The following is a 20,285-nucleotide window of genomic DNA, read 5'->3' as shown; positions in this document are numbered from 1 at the left end:
CAAACATACCAATCCTTACTGTGTTTATTCAAATACATACAAAGTGTTTGGAATATGCCATCTTAATGTCGTCGTTAAGACACTACATTAGATAGTTATATAGATATACAGTAGATAGATAGAGCACACTCACAGATTCTCCCAATGTCATATTTTTTATTTGATTCATTTTCTTGTAACTCATTTTTTCTTTTGAAATGAATCTTGGTCGTGGTTGAAAGACTCCCATCGTGACTTGTATGAGTCGACCTCAGATTGTGATGCTGTTCTCGATGTGGGTGGGGTCCAGGTATGTGTAGGGCAGCTCCAGCCCAGCGTTCCTAGTCTGAATCAATTCACTCAGACAGGAAAGCTCAGCTTGGAACTCCCTAATCATCCGTTTGGGAGCAGGTTCATCAAAGCGCTCGTCTGGGTAGGCCCCCAACTCCACCTGTGACGGGACAGAAAAGTGTTGAGTTTAGGATTATTTTGTGTATTTTTGTTGATGTTGTATAAATCTTTGTTATTTTTTCAACTTTTGTTGTCTTTTTGTGTATTTTTTGGAGTCATTTTGTGTATTATCGCTGTTTTGTTGGTTTTTAGAGTCATTTTTGTAAATCTATCAGTTAAGTTGTGTATTTGTTGTCCTTTTGTATATTTTTGTTGTTTTGTTTGTTTTTAAAGTCGATTTTGTGTATTTTTGTTGAAATTCTATAACTTTCAGTTATTTTGTGAGTATTTGTTGTCATCTTGTGTTTTTTTTTGCTATTATTTTGTGTATTTTTGTTGACGTTCTATAAATCTTTCAGTTGTTTTGTGTAATTTTTTGTCCTTTTGTGTATTTTTCTGTAAATGTGTGTAATTTTGGAGTCATTTTGTGTATTTTCGCTGTTTTGTTGGTTTTTTAGTCATTTTTGTAAATCTCTCAGTCATGTTGTGCATATTTGTTGTCACATTTTGCATTGTGTTATATTTTTGTGGATCAATGTTGTCCTTGTGTGTGTTTCTCTGTAAATGTGTGTGTTTTTTGGGGTCAGCCTTTGTCTGGAGGTGGATGAACCTGTTGATGACGTACAGTATCCACACTGATGAATAGTGTACAAACCATGTCAGAGTACTTCTCTGAGAGCACCAAGACGAAGGAGGCGAATTGGACGGACTCTCCGATGTTTGGGAGGGTCTCCAGAATGGTCTCCATGCTTGATTGGCCCTTGGTGGTTGGAGGAGGTTTACGTAGTAGGAGTGAACCATTCAGGATCCAGGAGAGGTAATCAAACTACAGGATGAAACAAGCATAAAACTCAACTTATCTGTGTTCATTTTGACAACACATTTCAACCTGGACTTAGATTGTCTTTAGTTTAAGTTCATCTCACAGAAGTGATCAAATTAAACTGATTCTGATCAATTTTACTCCTTAAAAACGCTTTTATCACTTCTCTGTCAAAAAGGTACGAGTCATTTATTCCCTGGCTTTTGTTTGTTTGTCTGTTGTGAATTTTTGCACCATAAGTAGGCAACTTTTATCAACGTTCATGACTCAGCATTTAGTATAATAAGTGATCTGTGCATTAACACAGGAAAGAACAAAGAGTTTTTATAGTTATTTTGTGTGTTTTTCTGTTTGTTGTTGTCTTGCTCATTGTGAGGCATTTTGTGCATTTTTCCTGTAAAACATGTTTTTTTGTTTGTCATATTGTGTATTTGTGCTGTCATTTTGTGTTTTTTGGAGTAATTTTTGTGTATTTCTGTTGCCATTTAGATTTTTTTGTTAGTACTGTGGGTTTGCAGAGTTATTATTATTTTTTTTCTTGTCTTTTTGTGTACTTTTGTGTCATTTTCTGTAATTTTGTATATCTTTCTGAGTAATTTTGTGTGTTACTGTTGTCGCTTTGTTCATTGTTGTAGTAATTTTGAGTATTTTCTGTGTTTTCCTCGTCTTTTACTGTATTTTCCTGCAATTTTGTAATTCTTTGTGTTTTTTTGTGTATTCTTGCTCTTGTTTTGTGTATTTTTCTGTCATTTTGTACATTTACTTTGGTGGCTGCATAAAATTAGTCAAAGGGCCACATGTGGCCCCTGGTCCGCCAGTTGCCTATGTCTACCTTACACCATGGAAGACTCCATAACATTTTTGCATTGGATCCAGATCAATATCCTGAATATCTGGATCAGTTTCAATAGAAAACCAATCACAAAATGTAGCAAAAGTTTGAAAATGAATCCCGGTCCATCCTTGACTGATCTTTAAGAAGTTTGACTCAGTTATGTCAGGTTGGTTTCTTAATTACCTCAACAAATTTAATCATTATTGCGCCAATAATAGCGATTATTCAAAAATTTGGACCCACTGTATGGTTATTAACGGGGAATTAATAAAGTAATTCAAAATTTAAAAAGATGGCAAGAAAAAGTGATGAAAATAGGTTAAACTATGACAAGTTTGTTGCAGAAAAAGGGTAAAAATGGGCTCAAAATGTTGTTTTTTTTTTTTAAACAAGGCATCTGGAGACCCCCTCCCAGTATCTTACGACCCTAAATAAACCCTTCTATTCACTCGCCGACCAGACCCTTTGATTTGTTTATTTTTTTGTTTGTTTTTGTGCACCAACTACCAAGACAAATTCCTTGTACTGTCCTTAAAACTGTACATGGCCATTAAAAACATTTCTGATTCTGATTCTAAATAATAGGGTCTCTAAACGGCCAGATTTGGCTCCTGGACCTTGAGTTTGACACTTGTGCTTTAAAGTGTGAAAAATTAAGGAGTAATATCTGTAAATTCTTATCATTCATTTAGTCAAAAAAGGACCAGATTATATAGTAAAATGTACATTTAAAGAAAAGGGTTTGATTTTGACTAGAAAAGCATATATTCACACCTTTTTGTCTTTGAGAAATTGAATAATATACCAAACATTTATTTAAATAACAGATACAATTTCTATTCAAATTTTCTAACCTGTCCGTTGTTGAACGCAGCATGTCGGGCCGTCACCGTGAAGATCACCATGGTGAGGAACTTCACCAGGTCCATGACGTTAAATAAATAAGAAGGAATTCCTGGAACCAGGAGAGAAATGGTCAGACTTGGAGCAGCCGTGGGTTGAATCTGATCATGTGAAACCAACCAGAACAAATGCTTCCCATGAAGCCACGTTTGAACACCTCCTGGATCCAGGCCTGCAGCTCCGTGTCCCTGATCACTTCTCCATCACTGTGATAGTAGTGCTCCATCATCTTCCTCACAAACCTAGAGGCACACAGGGAGAAATGGAAAGTCTTTTGTTTTGTGTCATTTGTGCCTTTTTATCGTTATAATGTGTGTTTTTGGAGTCATTTTATGTGTTTTTGTTGTTTTGTTTGTTTTTGAAGTCGATTTTGTGACTTTTTGTTGACGTTCCATAAATATTTCAGTTGTTTTGTCTGCTTGTGTTGTCCTTTTGTGTATTTTTCTGTAAATGTGTGTATTTTTGTTGTTATTTTGGAAAATCTTTCAGTTATTTTGTGTGTATTTGTTGTACATTTTTTTTTTTGCTATTCTTTTGTGTACTTTTGTTATTTTGGGTGTTATTGTTGTCATCTTGTGTTTTGTTTGCTATTATTTTGTGTATTTTTGTTAACGTTCTATAAATCTTTCAGGCATTGTGTGTACTTTTGTTGTCCTCATGTGTATTTTTCTGTAAATGTGTATTTTTGTCATTTTGTGTATTTTTGCTGTTTTGTTTGTTTTTTAAGTCGATTCTCTGTATTTTTGTTGAAATTCTATAAATCTTTAAGTTATTTTGTGTGTATTTGTCATCTTGTATTTTTTTTTGCTACTATTTTATGTACTTTTGTTGACGTGTAGTTTAAATCTTTCAGTTGTTTTGTGTGCATTTGTTGTCCTTTTGTGTGTTTTTCTGTAAATGTGAGTGTTTTTAGTAATTTATGAGAATCTATTATTTATTTTGTGCATATTTGTTGTCACATTTTGTATTTTGTTATATTTTTGTGGCTCGACGTTGTCCTTGTGTGTGTTTCTCTGTAATTAAATGTGTGTTTTATGGGGTCAGTCTTTGTCTGTGGAAGATGAACCTTTTGATGATGTTCCACAGCTTCAGTCCATCGTCTCTGTAGTAGTAGTTGGGGATGGACTCCAGTCCTCGTTTCCTGATGTTATAAGGCAGACACAGTGAGCCGTAGGTCATCTCAGACAAACCTCTCTTCATCAGCTCTTTGATTCCCTCGTATCCTAGAGTGCTCTGGAGCAAAATTCATCAATTAATATTTCACAAGCCAATAATATTAATAAAGTTTTATGGAGACAAAACAAGAGGATTGAAATCATACGATGCTGAAAGGTCCTTCAGGTCCAAACAAAGATGAGCGGCTCCGAATATTAACATGCAGAGTGTAACGGAAGTGTGGGATCAGCAGCTGTGGGAAACAGAACACACACACACACACACACACACACACACACACACACACACACACACACACACACACACACACACACACACACACACACACACACACACACACACACACACACACACGTTTTATTTATTTTTTCTCTCAATTTTTTTACGTTTGGTGTTTTGTGTTTTTTGGAGTAATATTTATTGTATTTAATTGTCATATGTATTTTGTGAGTCATTTTGTGCATTTTTGTTATAATGTCTTTTTGGAGTATTTTTGTGCGTCTTTGTTTGTTTTTTAAAGTCATTTTTGTGTATTTTTCTGGATTTTTTGAAACATGTTTCAGTTATTTTGTGTGTATTTCTTTTGCTGTTCTTTTGTGTATTTCTCAGTAAATGTATGCATTTATGGAGTCATTTTGTGTATTTTTGCAATTTTTGTTGGTTTTTAGAGTAATTTTTGTAAATCTTTCAGTTTTTTTGTGGATATTTGTTGTCATATTTTGTATTTTTGTTGTTTTTTTGTGGATTGTTGTTGTCCTGTATTTTTCTGTTTTCTGTGGTTCTTTCTGTGTGTTATTTTTGTTTTGTTATTATGGATATAATTTTTGTCTTTTTTTGGCTGTTGTACATTTTGTTGCCCTTTGTGTTTTTTTTTAATTTTTTTATTTTTGGGTGATTTTGTGTGTTTTTGCTATTTTGTTGGCTTTAATACACATTTTTGTTGACATTTTCTAAATGTTTTAGTTCTTTTGTGTAAATTTGTTTTCATATTTTGTATTTTTGTTGCCCTTTTGTGTATTTCTTTCTAAACTGATTTGTTATTTGGAGTCATTTTTGCTTTTTTGTGAGTTTTTCTGTAATTTTGTGTATTTTGGAGGTTATTTTACTTTGGGGGCCACACATAATCAACCCATGTGGCCCCCCCTTGTTGCCCACGTCTGTGTGAACCAATGGCCATCTCTCTTTGTGACTGTACCTTGTAAATGGGGTGAACCGGGGGGAAGTTACGCAGAGTAGCAACAGCTAAGACTTCAGCCAGGAGGTGTGTGCTCATGAAGTGATAAATGGCCTCGTATTCCACCGTGTGAGCGCTTTTCACAAACATCTTCGCTAACAGCCAGTCTGTGTCCGAGTCGCTGGGTAAGAAGATGGGGCTCTGCTCAGAGGGCTGCTGACTCAGCTGGAAACCAAAATGATACATTTAAATTAGTGCATGAGAATCTCTAAAGCTTTGTGTGAGTTTCAGTGTTATTAGTTTTTAATACACCAAGAAATGTTTACATAAACCAGTCCAAGGACACAAAGTAATGATACTCATCAAATACTCATTATACTTTCAAATACCTGAGTGTCAACATATAAAGTGTCTCAGAATTCTGAGGGAAATTCAAGCTTTGTTTGAACAATTTTACTGGTTTTCAGGTCTTATAAGTTTTCAAAGTACAATGAGTTCATGAAGTTTAGTGTTCCTGTCTTTTACCAGGACTTAAGTTTAAGATGGCACCTGTATGTATATCTGAAATGACACCTAAAATCTGCAATTTAATTCAATTCAATTCAATTTTATCTATAACAATAGTAATCTCGAAGCGCTATCAAAACACATTTATATTTATACTGTATATAGCAATATATTTATATGTGGGTCAATGACACCTAAATATTCTCTCTAACTGCAATTATTTTAGTTAAAAAAAGGTTTAAATGCATAAAAAGATACCAAATATATATTAACTTTTAAATGTCACTCACTAAATTATTTATTACTGTTATTCAAAGTATTATTCTGGTATTTTACTCAATGTCTTTTCACCATAATTACAATCCATATACGTGTAATATGTATATTTGTATTTTATGTGTATATGAGTGTATGTATATGTATAAACGTTTTCATTTTAATTTAATTTTTAATTAATTTTAATTGTGCATTTTGTCTCCTAATTTTACAAGTGTTATGTTAATAGCACTTGTTTTGAGTTGTTTGTGTTTACTGAAGTGGGTGGAGCTCTGATACAAACCCTTTGGGCTTCGTTCCCTCTTTGAACCTTTGATGTTTTGTTTTTTTTCTTTAATGTTTGCTGAATAAATAAATGAGGTGAAGCGTCAAAATATCATGAAATGCAGAGGGTAACTTCTATCAGAGTGGGGGCCACATAAATGTGATTGTCTGATCCAAGGGTCACATTATCAATATTCATGTTAGCATTTAGAATAATGACAATCAGAGCTTTAACACAGGAAAAAACAAGGTTTTTTTTTGTTTTGTAGTCCTTTTGTGTAGGTTTTTAGACATTTTGTGTGTATTTGAATACATTTTCTCTACTTTCTTGTCAATATGGCGACTTTTTGTTGCCTTTTTGTGTGTTTGTCGAGTCATCATGTGTGTTTTTTGTAATATTTTTTGTGTTATTTTATTCATTTTGTGTATTTTTCTGTCATTTTGGGCAATTCCATTGGCATTTTGTGTGTCTTTGAAGTCCTTTTGTACATGTTGTTGTTTTTGTAGTCATTTTGTGTTAAAGTGGTTGTCTTTATTTTCATTTTGTGTACTTTTTCTGTTTTCCTGGAGGGTCTTGTGTTATAACTTCCAACTTCAAGAATAACATTTCTGTTTTGGGAGCCACAGAAAATTAGATCGAGGGCTGCATGTGGCCCCCGGGCCGCCAGTTGCCTATTTCTGATGTAATACACTAAAGACACTAAAATCTTCAGAATTACTCTAAATCTATTTACATTTATTTTCTACCATATTTTAGCTATATTATATACATATATATAGTATTTTCACTATAATATTCTTGCAAATCTTGCTCGATCACGCCCATTATATTAAATATCATGAAGAAATGCTGAAATCCTTATGAGTTATTGACCCATTTTTTTATAGGTCGTTCCTTTTGCTCTTCTGGCCTTTTTTGTTTGTTTTGAACCTGTTTTTTCCCTCTTTGTTTGTACAGTCAACTAAAGTATATTTGTTCAGTCAAATTCAACTGGTAGTGTGAGAAATGTTACCTGGATTGCGATCGGCATCAGTTTGTTTTGGGGATTCATGTAGAACAAGCACATGCTGGCAGGCATCTGCAGACACTCCTCGCCGTACATCCTCGTGGGTATATTTTCCATGATCTTGTGATCACATATGAATATATTCCCTTTCTGTCCACCACAAAAAAAATAAAGAGAAAAAAGTTGAATCAATCACTAGGGAATTGAAAATATAACATTTGGAAATAAGGCTCCTTCCCAACCAACCAGTATTTCCTCAATCAGAGAGCTTCCTGTTTCCAGGAAAGGCTTCACCATCTCATCTGTGACTGGGAAGTTTAGTGGAAGTTCTGAACACTTCCTGATCACACATGGGTTCGTCCCGTTCAGAAACTGGTACCCGAAGAAGTCGTCGTCCATCCAATGCCCTGTGACGTACTCTGGAAGAGAAAACACTGGATAAGCTGGCAAACATGTCTGATATTTACTTTAAATAACATTTCTCATTGTGAGAATAACTTAACTTTTCTACACAATGATACATAAATTAAATTAAAAAAAAATATTCCAAAGAAGAAACTGTTCGTTCTGCTAATTACGTAGCTTTCCTGTTTGATTACCTGTAATAATTCCAGCAAATTCATATTATCTACTTTTTATTTTATTTTTTCATGAAATTTAGTTTGCTTAGTTTATTTTATTATTTATTTATTTAATTTAGTTTTGCTTTGATGTATGACTTCTGTAGAATACGCAAAGTCATGTTGTCATGTTTTTGAATAATATATTTATGTTTAATTTATTTTTCAAGAAATTTACTTTGATCTCCTGACATATTTTGACTTATTCAGAGGCGTCTGCTGATTGCTTTAATGTGAACTTGACTTCTGCGTTATTATTCTTGCAACTTCTTTTTGTCTTCTCTTTGAATAATATGTTAAGGTTTCATTTATTCAGACAACTTTTTTCCAGGAAATGTACTTTGATCTCCTGACATGGTTCGACTGTCAACTGCCAGTCTTCTTCAGAGGCATCAGCGGATAGCTTTGATGTGTTTGTGACTTCTGCAATAATTATAGCAAGTTCTTTTTGAATATGTTATGGTTTCATTTATTCAGACAACTTTTTTTCCGGAAAATTTACTTTGATCTCCTGATATGTTTCGACTGTCACCTGCCAATCTTTTTATAGGCATTTGATGATCGCTTTGATGTGTCCTTGACTTTTGCGTTATAATTCCAGCAAGTATTTTTGTCTTCTCTTTGAATAATATGTTTAGGTTTCATCTATTTAGACATATTTTTTTTCAGGAAATTTACTTTGGTGGTTGACAGTCAAAACATGTCAGGAGATCAGTCTTCTTCAGAGGCATCTGCTGATCGCATTGATGTGTCTTTGACTTTCGTGTTATATTTTCATGCAAGTTAATTTTGTCTTTTTTTAATATGTTAAGGTTTTATTTATTCAGGCCTTTTTTCCAGGAAATGTACTTTGATCTCCTGACATGTTTCAACTGTCAACTGCCAGTCTTCTTCAGAGGCATTTGCTGATCACTTTGATGTGTCCTTGACTTCTGCATAATAATTCCAGCAAGTTAACTTTGTCTCTTTAAGGTTTCATTTATTCAGACTTTTTTTTCCAGGAAATTTACTTTGATCTCTCTGCGTCTGCAGATTGTTTTGATGTGTCTTTGACTTCAGCAGAATTTGCTGGAATTACTACACAGAAGTTGCTTAAATAAATGAAACCTTAACATATTATTAAAAAAGAAAGCAAAATAAACGTAAAAATTATTACACGGAAGTCAAGGACACATCAAAGTGATCAGCAGGAGATCAAAGTCAATTTCCTGAAAAAAAAGTTATCTGAAGAAAAGAAACCTTAACATAAGAAGTTACCTGAAATTGGTGTTTTCTGAAAGGTGAAGATCTTCTCCATGTCTTCTATTCTCTCCCATCTTTCGGTGGAACCAACCATTCCCTTGAACAGCAGCTCAACATCACTAAAAACACACACGGGTCAGTAAATATTATACAACCACGGATCAGGAACACTAATAATTTAATTTCACTGGGACCGACTGACTCACGCTAGTCCTGAGATGTACTTTATCTCGTGTTCTTTGGTCATGGAGAACTGGAGTTCAGCAGGGAGCTCGCTCACTTCCTGGAAATTAAGGCGGTATGGTAAGTCTTCATCGATGCATTCCCACCTGCACAAGCAAAAAAAAAAGAAAACGGCACATTAAAGACAACAACAGCTGATGTGTAGATGCGTTGCCTATACTGTGCGTAAGCCTTAACCCACTGGTACAAGTTCTGTCTCATCATTAAGTCTTTTTTGCGGCTCTCGAGCAGCATCGGGTGGACCTCTTCAAAGCTTTTCAGAGCTACAAGTAAGAAATGCACAAATTAGAGTTCACAATGTGAAAATAATAATAATAATAATAATAATAATAATAGTCATTCCGTGTCATTTCAACACATTTTCAGGACATCCCATTTTTCCATGTTTTCCAGAGCGTGTCACCCAAGAACCAATACATATACAGTATGTGACTAATCATTAGTGAGGTGAACAGTCTATGTTCATAGCTCTAAGCTGATTAAATTACAGAAAGCTGAGACATGCTAAGTTGTTTACTGAAGACTAAAACATGCTCCAGACCCCGACTAACTTTTTTCCAAATTGGAGGAGCTGACATGTCCACCAGATAGGATGTATAGCAGATATTTTTGTATATTCTCAGAGAGTAGGTGGAGCTGTATTAGTACACCAAATTCAGTTTTCCTATGTGATGTAGTTCCTGAGATATTGGAAGCTGAAAATGGAAGAAAAATAAGTTTGCGCGAATATCGACAAATACTCCCCTCACTAGATTGTCTATATGTCAAAAGGTTTTCACCAGATCAAACTAAAAACGTACAGTGTACTAATTGAAACTCAGAATGTTTTGAGAATGAAGTGTGTGGGACATTTGTTGGAATGACCTGGAATGGCCCAATAATAAGTCAAAATTCAAAGATAACCTTTCCCTCCTCTGAGTTCCACCAGTTCTCCTCTGGAGATCCATCTGTAGCACGGGAACAGAACCTCTCCTTCTGGAGCCGTCACCACAATTTTGGAGCAGAACCATTGGTCCTCAGTGAGAACCAGGAAGGGATCTTTCTCCACTTGGAGCAACAGAAGGTCCCCCAGTGATGACTTGGTTTTAATGGAGTAAGTATGAGTCTACGATGTGAGAAAAACATTGAAGCTTCTGAAAAGTTACACAATCTCTCATCAAAACAAATCCATTTTACATTTATTAGCTTATTATTACCGTATTTTGTAAAAAGTTGAGACCAAATTTGTCCAGCTTGGTCCTCTCGCTCTCTCCTTTGGTTCCAAACAAGGTGACGTAGATGTGGTCCACGGTCCCTGCGTTGATCATGTTACCTGTGGTCACGGCTAGCTTGTATTCAGCCATCGCTAACAATGGGTTAAAGACAGGAACATATAAAGTATTCCAGAGACTGATGCTGAGGAATGCTGTGAAGGATGAACTGTCCCTGTCTTTAAAGTAAGCTGGAGACCCTCCCCAGGGGGAGGAGCTTAAACTAATTTGCACAGCCAGACTGGTTTCGCGATCTGTTAGAAATAAGTCAAAAGAAACTTTGCATGAACAAATGTGTTTGTGTTTAACTGTGCAAAATAAACACTTAAAGTTGTTTTGAAATTGAAGAGCACTTTTCTTTATTTTGTTTCATGGCACAAAATTATGAAACATCTAAATCTCTTTTAGTCCAATATGAATTCAACAAAATGGGACACACCATACCCCGCCTATACGATCATAACACTGCATTTTCCCTGCCTTGAAAATACCTTAAAAAATGGAGAAAAATAATGTAATTGGACCTCAGCTTTAATAACAGAGATTATTGAAGCTGAAAGCAGCGTTGAACGGGACCTCGCAACCACACGCATGTTGGGAAGTGGCGCACGTTGAGGTGTGTTGCATGTTGGGGTGTGGCAGTGCAATGTTCTGTGCAAATATGTCTATGAATTCCTTTCACCAATAGGTGGCGCTATGACTATGAATGAGGGTATAAAATTCATGTAAATCATTAGACAATAAGGTCACATGTGTAAAACTTAGGAATGTGTGTTAGATCAAGATCAGGGTTATTTACCTTCTTTGAAACCAACATTTCTAGTTTGGTTGAATTAAAGAAGGTGACTTTTAACAATACTTTAATACTTTTAAAGTGAACAAAAACCTAAAAAAACAAAAACAAATTAATACTTTTAAAGTGAAAAATAACCTAAAAAAACAAATTAATACTTTTAAAGTGAAAAATAACCTAAAAAAACAAAAACAAATTAATATTTTTAAAGTGAAAAATAATCATTTAAAGTTCACTTCAGCTATTTTTTTTTACTGTCAGCTGATGCGTACGTATGTAATTCCATTAGATTTTTTATTTTTGCTGTTATTGGACCAATTTCCAATATTTGATCAGAACGCTCTTAGTACTCCAACAAACACAATATATAGAAAGTTAAAACAAAAGCAATAATTTAATTACATTAAAAAAAAAGAATCAACATGATATATCAGATTACATGTGTGTTTAAGTGGCTGAATAAATGTTTTCACCTTTTAAAGCAGCAAATTTAGGTAAATACAGTAGATGGATTTAATTCATATTTGGACACAGGAGCAGATAATGGGAGTGTTGGTGTACTGCATACACAATCAAAACATACTACAGTTCTGTACATTTACCATAAAACATTAATAAAAAACAACATACAGAATAAAAGTGGAAAGTTCTTTATTAACATGCATCGTTAATAAATCCTTCCTTTTCTTTGCAAATCCCTGAAATACAGGCACCATTAGTGATTATAGTGTTTGTTTGTGCAACTTCTGATACACGACAAAAAAAATGTGCTTTATAATGGAGTGTAGTGAGGATATGGATAGAATTTAGAGCCCACATGGATAGATTACAGATTATATTAACCGTTTTTTCCAATAACATTCATTAAAAAATAAACTTTCTAATAAGAATAAGTGCATTTTGATAAAACAAACACAAACATGCAAATTTGAACTTTAAAAACACAAGTCTGAAGGGTGAAGCATAATTTTATTAAGGCCACATTTTAGTGATTGTGAAACAGGAAATGAGTTGATTATATATTTTTTAAAAAACAACAGCTTGAGTTTTCACGTAGGGAGGGAAGCGTTGGCGTTATCGGCAGGTCGCGCGGTGCACAGCAGAGGAACCGCCTCCGTCCTGTGCTCCACCGTGTTAAAGGGACACTTCTTCAGATGGTTGGACATACTGGGAATGTCAGAGAAACCCCACCAAGACACTGGGCTGAAGGCGGTGCTGAACCTCCACACCTGGAACAACGACAAAAAAACATCAACGGGAAAGAAAAACGTAGATGTTGATATAGTGTTTCACATGTATTTTTTTTTTTTTTTTCAATTAATGATTTACAATTAACTTTGTCAACATAACTTAGTTTCTTTTCAGACGAGTTTGCATATTGTCAAGTCAACTTATTTCACTTTACAGTTTAGTCCAAATATGTCACATTCATGTAGTTTAAGGTCCAAAAAGAGACCAATTTGAGGTCACATTATGGGCGGGGACAACCTACAAATAATGTCAATGATGTAAAGCACTATCATATACAAGCAATACGTCTCTGTAGGATCTTCACATTTCCTTGATTTTGTGACTAATTTGTATTTATTTTTGGAGAAATTTTGTGCAATAAAAGGAGGAAAATTGCAGGATTTAGAAAAATTGAGGATTCTTGCAACAATTTGACTGACATCATGCGATGTAAACATGAGAAAACTGTGAGACCTGGCACACACTGTGGAGTTTCATTGAATTTGTGTATTTGGAGGTTTATTTGTCTTTTACTTTCTCCTGCGGGCCAAATTGGATGCTGTTAAGAACAGGATTTGGCTCCCGGGCCTTGAGTTTGACACACGTGGTTTAGTCCATCCATCCATTCATTTTCTGAACCGCTTGCTCCTTTTTTCAGTGTCGTGGGGGTGTGCTGGTGCCTATCTCCAGCTCTCATTGGGCATTAGGTAAGGGTTTAACACTGCTCTCCCTTTTTACATCCTCCCTATAAAAAAATGTTTCCTTAGGGAGGGCTGGTGATGGTCACAATTAAGCAATAAAATAAATTAATTCATTTTATTGCAATAACAAAACATGCATTACTGTCTCATAATGATTGCACTTCTTGTAGTGTTGACCTTTGACAGCATGTGCAGACAAGAGAAAAAGAAGGTAAGGGTGTTAGACAAAAATCTGATTCAGTGATTATCGTACAGATCCAAAAAATGTCCAAATTGATTTTTTTTAATTATGTTTAACAAAATAACCATTTAATGTTGCTAACATTAGCATAGCATGTAAACTCCGGGTCACTAGGTGTCCATCAGACCTTGTTAAACTACCTCACTCCTCAATGACTTAGCAGGAAGTTGACTGCACTTTATTATATTTGTTATCTATTTATTTTGACAAACTTAACAGAATCATAATCTGTTGTAGAATCAAATTTAACATACTTCTTGGTAGGTGAAATCTGTAATTATTGATATTGCGAGATATACAGTATATCATATGGTTTAGTATCAGGATATATCATGTAGTGACATGCAAATTGTCAAAGTAGCATTGTCAGATTCATGGTAATGCACATCTCTAGCGTTAGGCGGGGGGGTGGGGGTACACCCTGAACAGGGCGCCAGTCTATCGCAGGACAACATACACACAGACAGACAACCACTCACTCATATTCACTCCTAATATGAGACTCAAATCAACCTAATCTTCATGTTTTTGGATTGTGGGAGGAAGCCGGAGTACCCGTATGCCCTACAGTTTAGTCATAGTCTCGACAAAAACTGACACAAACTTTCCGTCGTCAACATTACCAGTGGATTGTAAATGAGGCCAGCCCAGTGCTTACTTTATTCTTGAGCTGCCAGGACACGGTGCCTTTAGGACCCAAGCAGGGCCGCTGCACCCACTGCAGCTCCACTATCCCTCTGGTCTGGAGCCGACTGGCGCACACTTCCCTCATAGTTCGTGACACCAGTGACAGCTGATAAAGGCTGAAGCTGTCCAGGAACCCAGCGATGTGCCACATGATCTCCATGGGAAGGCGGCTGAACTGGTACGACTGGGAGTTAGTGGGAGGAGCCACGGTCGGACAAGGCTGGACTCCGAACGACCTCAGGTGCTTGTCGTGGACCACTTTGGCCCCGAGGGTGGACGGGTAAAACCTGCGCTGGGAAAACGTGCAGCCGTAATAAGCTAATGGGCAGCGGTGTTCCATCCAACCATTAAGACCAGCGTGGATGTCACCGTGGACGTTTATAAAATGGGAGGAAAACTGGTCCCTGCGGAACGACTGGCCGCACACGAACGGGAACGTGTGCTGGTAGCGAGGGTTATCGGGGAGGTAGCGGTTGTGTGGCACCGCCTCCACTTCCAAGGCTCCGAGGACCAAGCCGAGCCGTAGGGTTCGGTAAGGGCTGGGGTAGGAAATCTGCGGGGCGGCGTGGTCGCAGGCAGAAGCGGACGCCATGTCACCCACTCTAGTATTGGTTACCAAGATGGCAGCTGGAAACGTGAAAGTCTGCGTGCCAAAATCAACACGGTGGCTGTCCACGTAGACGGTGTCGGAGATCCGTCGACACTCCCGGGACTCCTCCAGGCAGAAAAGTAGAGCTGCGGTGATTAGATCAATTTCGCCGAGACCCAACGGGTCATCGTCCTGTTGTAGGTCCGACGTGTCCACGGATTTGTGGAACCTTTTAGGTCGTGGTCTATAAAGAACTCTGTCTGATTCTGATTCTGTATCCAGCTTTCGTCGATCCGGGACCTTCTTTTCCATTGTTGCTCCTTCATGCCCGACAGGAAGTATCATCAGATCAGCAAAGTCTACCTCTTCTTCAGAAGCATCAGCATTTTTCTCATGCTCTACTTCACCAGTAGATGGCGCCCCTGCACCTAACGTGGAGTTAAAACCCGTTTCCTCTGAAGGCAAACAAAAGCGTTGAGTCAAACCTTCCAACTCAGATCCAGGTTGGTCTTCTGATCTATTCTGAAGACTTCTCTGGCCACTTCTTCTACTTTTAATCAGAGTAACTTCTGCATTTGCACATTCTCGGCCCAGTTCACCAGAGCTACTAACCAAGTCCAAAGCAGCGGCTAAGGTTCTGGCAGTCTCCACCGTGGCCTCGTAAAGCTCACTAAAGGGCTCCTCATCCAAGCCGTTGATTCCACTGAGTATTTTCTCTTTTGCCGATCCCGGTGGAGGTGGCGATGACGCTAATGGTGACTCAGCTGATTCTGTTACTAACGGTTCTTCCTGAGAGCTTGGAGCAATCGACACGACTTTCAGGGATTCAAGCAGCGTCCGCTGGTCCTGGAGGGCGAGCGCCATGTCCAGTTGCTCCGCCTCCTCCACGCCGCGACTCAAGCTCTCGTAGGACGTGTAGTCCAGGCAACTGACGGGGCACCGGTTCCACTCCATGGTGCAGCACACCACCCCAGCCGGGCACACTTCCAGGTGTGCGTACATCTGGTTGCGCGCTAGCACGGCGGGGCAGCCGTAGCCGCTGTTCAGGCAGGGGATCCTCGTCAACGCGCACAGCATTTGGTGCTCGGCAGCTTTGCAGGAGTGAAACACGGCGCCGCACAGCAGAGGACAGTTGATGACATCACATGAAACGCCCGGTTCAGGTCTGAGCACACACCTGTGGTTGAAACATGATAGGCAGTGGACGTGCTCCTCCTCCATCTTCGGACTCCGCCCACTGTTCTGCAAAAGAAAAATGCATTTTTAAAACAATTGATTTAACAAAAGAAACCATCGCTAACAACTACTAAAATCTGTAATTAGTTTCGTCATTAGAATACGATCAAAGACTGACTGAATGTCGCTATACTGGCCCAAAATACACTAGACAACAAAAATACACAAAATCCCATCAAAAACAGACAAAATGACAACAAAAACCAAACAAAATGACACCAAATACTAACATTTAGAGTAAAACACAATACAACAACAAAACCTTATCCAAAATCACTCACTAAACACATCACAACAACAAAAATACACATGCAAAATACACAAAACAACCACAAACTAACGTAACATGACTAACAAAAACAGGCAACAAAAAATGACAAAGAATTAGAGCAAAACGAAACAAAATTGCAGAAAATTACTCACAGAACACACAACAAAAAACAGACAAAAGTACAACAAATACACAAATGTGACAGAATGACAACAAAATAACTTAAAATAACACCAAATACAAGGAATTAGAGTAAAACACAAAATACTGACAAAATTACTCACTAAACACATGACACGACAACAAAAATAGACAAAGAATAGCAACAGCAAAACACACAAAACAACCACAAACTCACATAACATGACAACAAAAAATGACAAAAACTTAGGGTAAAACATAACAAAATTGCACAAAAACACAGAACACACAAAACAACAATAAAAAGATACAAAATGACACCAAAAACTCCCTTCTGTACACACAATGACACAAAAGAACAACAAAAATACACATTTCTTACTGTTTTAATTACATTTTCTCTTGTTTTATTTTGTACGTACGTGTATATAGGCATAATATTTTATGTATTTAGAAATATGTGTGAGTGTATCTGTGTTGAGCATAAATAGTAGACTGATGACGATACACAAAACAAATAATTTGTTGTAATGACTGACGCGTGTCTTTGTTTTAAAATGATCTGAATACAAGGGGAAAATGTTGAATGAAATGTTATATTGTTATATCTCCGAATAAACAAATTTAATAAATACACTAAAAAACACACACATGAAAACAACAAACATCACGAAATGAGAGAAAATGTAAAAAATCTAAAATGACAACAAAATATATAAAATAACCAGAAAACACTAAAACATCTGATTTTCCTGTGTTAATGCTCAGATGTGTCATTATTAATATAAATTATTATAAACTACAAAGGTTGCTGAAGGTAAAATGCACAAAAGCTAAACCTGATTATGATAGTTATGTACAGATTCTATTAAAACTACCATGATAACAAACAACACTTCCTTTCCATATGAATTACTTTACAACATTTAGTAATCTACGGTAAAAATCGGTGTTCTGAATCTACTGGTTTCTGAGTTACATCGTGTCAAGTGCGCCTGCGCGTTCAGCCTAGCTATAGCAGGTGTGGAAACAGTAGTTATTGTCTATCTTCTAAAATGTAATGTATCTGCTATTATATATATATAAAAATTCAAGTTCCATCATATTCAAGAGGTAATCCGATTCCAATTCGTATTAGATGTCAACAAGTATGACGTGTATCTTTCTGCAGATTACCAAAATACACATACCACCAACACCATGTTATATATGATTAATATATGATTTAGTATTGTTTGGGTAAAATGGCATTAAAGTGCGGGTAAATAAGGAAGGTTGAGTTTTAAAATTCCGGAAGTCAATCATCCATTATCTTGGAAACCATTCAATGTCGAACACCAGCTAAAGCTAAGCTAACAACAGTTAGCTCGGAAGTTGGAAAGCTAACAACAACAAAGCAAGTTAGCATGACAGGTGTGGCACGAGCTTAACGACCGAGCGAGGTGTCGACGAGTCGAGCTGTGACGAACACGAATAATCGTCGAACAGAAACAAACCTTGGAGTGAACACAGTCGTCCTGTTTGAGGATAAAGTGCGAAAAGCTAGATGAGTAACATCCTTTTTCTTTTTTTCTCCTTCATAAAACTTTATTGACACAAGATGTTCATTCACAAGGTTTTTACAATGTGTATTTCAAATATAATAAGATATAATGTTACATCATTATTATTATTATTATTATTATTATTAATAATAATTTATCACTACAAATTGTTCCATGCCTTGTGATTCACAGAATGTGAATTTTAAATAACAAAATAAAATAATAATAATGGTGTTTGCGTCCCAAATTTCACAGGTATTTAACAACGTATTTGCACAACTGTTACGCAAATATTTTGCGTAATAAAATATAATAAAATTAATAATAATAATAATAATAATAATAATAATTTTCCTCAAATTGTTCCACAGATTTTCACTAAATTAAATAAAAGTTGGTCGCAAAATCAAGATAATTTTAAGTGAAGATCCTGCAGGGACTGATATCTGTCACTTACTACTTGGATAATGGCAGTACTTTAAAAACTGTATTATTATTTATACATTATTTAAATGTGGACGTGCAAACTAGGGCAGGGGTTTTCAACCTTGGGGTCAGGACCTTACAAACATGTTTTAAGCTATTTTCATCACTTTTTCTTGCCATATTTTTGCTCCTTTTAATGCATTTTTGCTACATTACTCAGATTTTTGTCACTTCTCCATCAAATGTCACAATTTTTTCTGCACTTATATACCGTTTCCACCACTTTTCCATCTAATGTAGCATTTGTTGACTCATTATTGTTACTTTTAACATTTTTTCACCATATTTCATGCTTTATTTTGCAAATGTAATTGTTCCTACTGTTTAAGTTACAATACCCTGACCCCTCTCTCCATTTCTGCCACTTTTAAGCCAATATTGACACTTTGAATAATTTTCTCTCTGTTTTTTTCCACTCTAATTTGCAACTTTTACCAATTTCTGTGGTTTTTAAAATCCAATTTCACCATCTTTAACACAATTTTTGGTCACTTTTAACCCATTTTAATTCTGAATAAAACAAGGATTTCCATCTATAAGATGACTATATACTATGGCCCAAATAATACTAAACTTCCTGGATAACAGTGGATATTATTCAGATTAATAAATAAATGTGATTATCACAAATTCATAGGCTGAAAAGGTTGAGAACCACTGGATTAAGGTACAAGAATGTTGGAATGACTCATTTTTTTCTCCATGTGAGATCAAACTGGTCCATGTTTGACATGAGAGTTACTGTAGATGGTTAGATATTGTATATTGTGTTTCCTGTTTGTTTTTCATGGGCTAATTTCAAAACATTGGTCAAAAGAACTGAAGCAGACACATCTAAGCAGTCCTCCTCCTCCTCCTTCTAGTGGGACATGTCACTTTTACTCAGGTTCAGTGTCTGACGCCCACCGCTGGAGCCTCCGGGGCCCCATGAAGACTGTGTCACACTGACTCCTTCATAAGTTTATTTGTGATTTATCTCGCCTGGTGTGAGTCACGACAGGACCTTATGGTGTAAAAGTCTCGCCCCACGAGATAGAGGTCTGACAATATTACAGGAGGTGAGGAGATTCACTCCCAGCGTTAGAGCTGTTAGTTAGTCACATTCACTGAAAGCAGCTCAGGGAACGTGTCAAGGAAAATTGCACATATTCAAATGTGTATTTTACTGAAATGTATAGCTTTGAAATATTGATATTTAGAAACCAAATATATGGACAGTACAATGTTTTAGGGTTTAGTACTTTGGCCTCACAGGAAGAACCCACAAAAAATTATTCAAAATAACAACAAAAATACAAGAAATGACTCCAAAGACACATAAGGTCTCATGATACACAAAAACGACAACAAAAATACACAGCATGACAGAAAATTTTTAAAAACTAGTAAAAAAATACACAAAATGACAACAAAAATACACAAAATGACTCATGACACAAAAATAGAACAGCAACAATACACAGGATGACAGAAAAATATAAAAAAATGACAACAAACAATACAAAAACACAAAGAAACTACAACAAAAACATATGAAATGAGAGAACGATGTAAGAATGACAACAAAATACATAAAATGACTCCAAAAATAAACAAAATTACAAGAAATTACTAATG

At 36.2% G+C, this 20,285-nt stretch overlaps 1 protein-coding gene and 1 pseudogene across 2 annotated transcripts; both read right to left on the bottom strand.

Annotated features, from left to right (window-relative positions):
- Positions 1-136: 136 nt before the first annotated feature.
- LOC114457692 (hydroperoxide isomerase ALOXE3-like) lies at positions 137-10,890 on the bottom strand (annotated as a pseudogene).
- Positions 10,891-12,176: 1,286 nt separating this feature from the next.
- On the bottom strand, positions 12,177-18,208 carry fbxo30b (F-box protein 30b). 2 transcript variants are annotated; one of them, XM_028439698.1, is made up of 3 exons: positions 18,135-18,208; positions 14,373-16,232; positions 12,177-12,771 (listed from the first exon to the last, which is right to left on the bottom strand). In XM_028439698.1, the coding sequence occupies exons 2-3, from the start codon at positions 16,209-16,211 to the stop codon at positions 12,592-12,594; spliced, it is 2,019 nt and encodes a 672-aa protein (XP_028295499.1). In that variant the 5' UTR covers positions 16,212-16,232; positions 18,135-18,208; the 3' UTR covers positions 12,177-12,591. The 2 variants fall into 2 exon arrangements, with proteins under 2 accessions (XP_028295499.1, XP_028295500.1); XM_028439699.1 differs by having other exon boundaries at positions 14,373-16,227; positions 18,135-18,203.
- Positions 18,209-20,285: the final 2,077 nt, after the last annotated feature.

The sequence above is a fragment of the Gouania willdenowi genome, chromosome 24 (genome assembly GCF_900634775.1).
Source record: "Gouania willdenowi chromosome 24, fGouWil2.1, whole genome shotgun sequence".
Lineage (NCBI taxonomy): Eukaryota > Metazoa > Chordata > Actinopteri > Blenniiformes > Gobiesocidae > Gouania > Gouania willdenowi.
The sequence above is the reverse complement of the archived record's forward strand: the minus strand, read 5'-3'. Positions and strand labels throughout refer to the sequence as shown.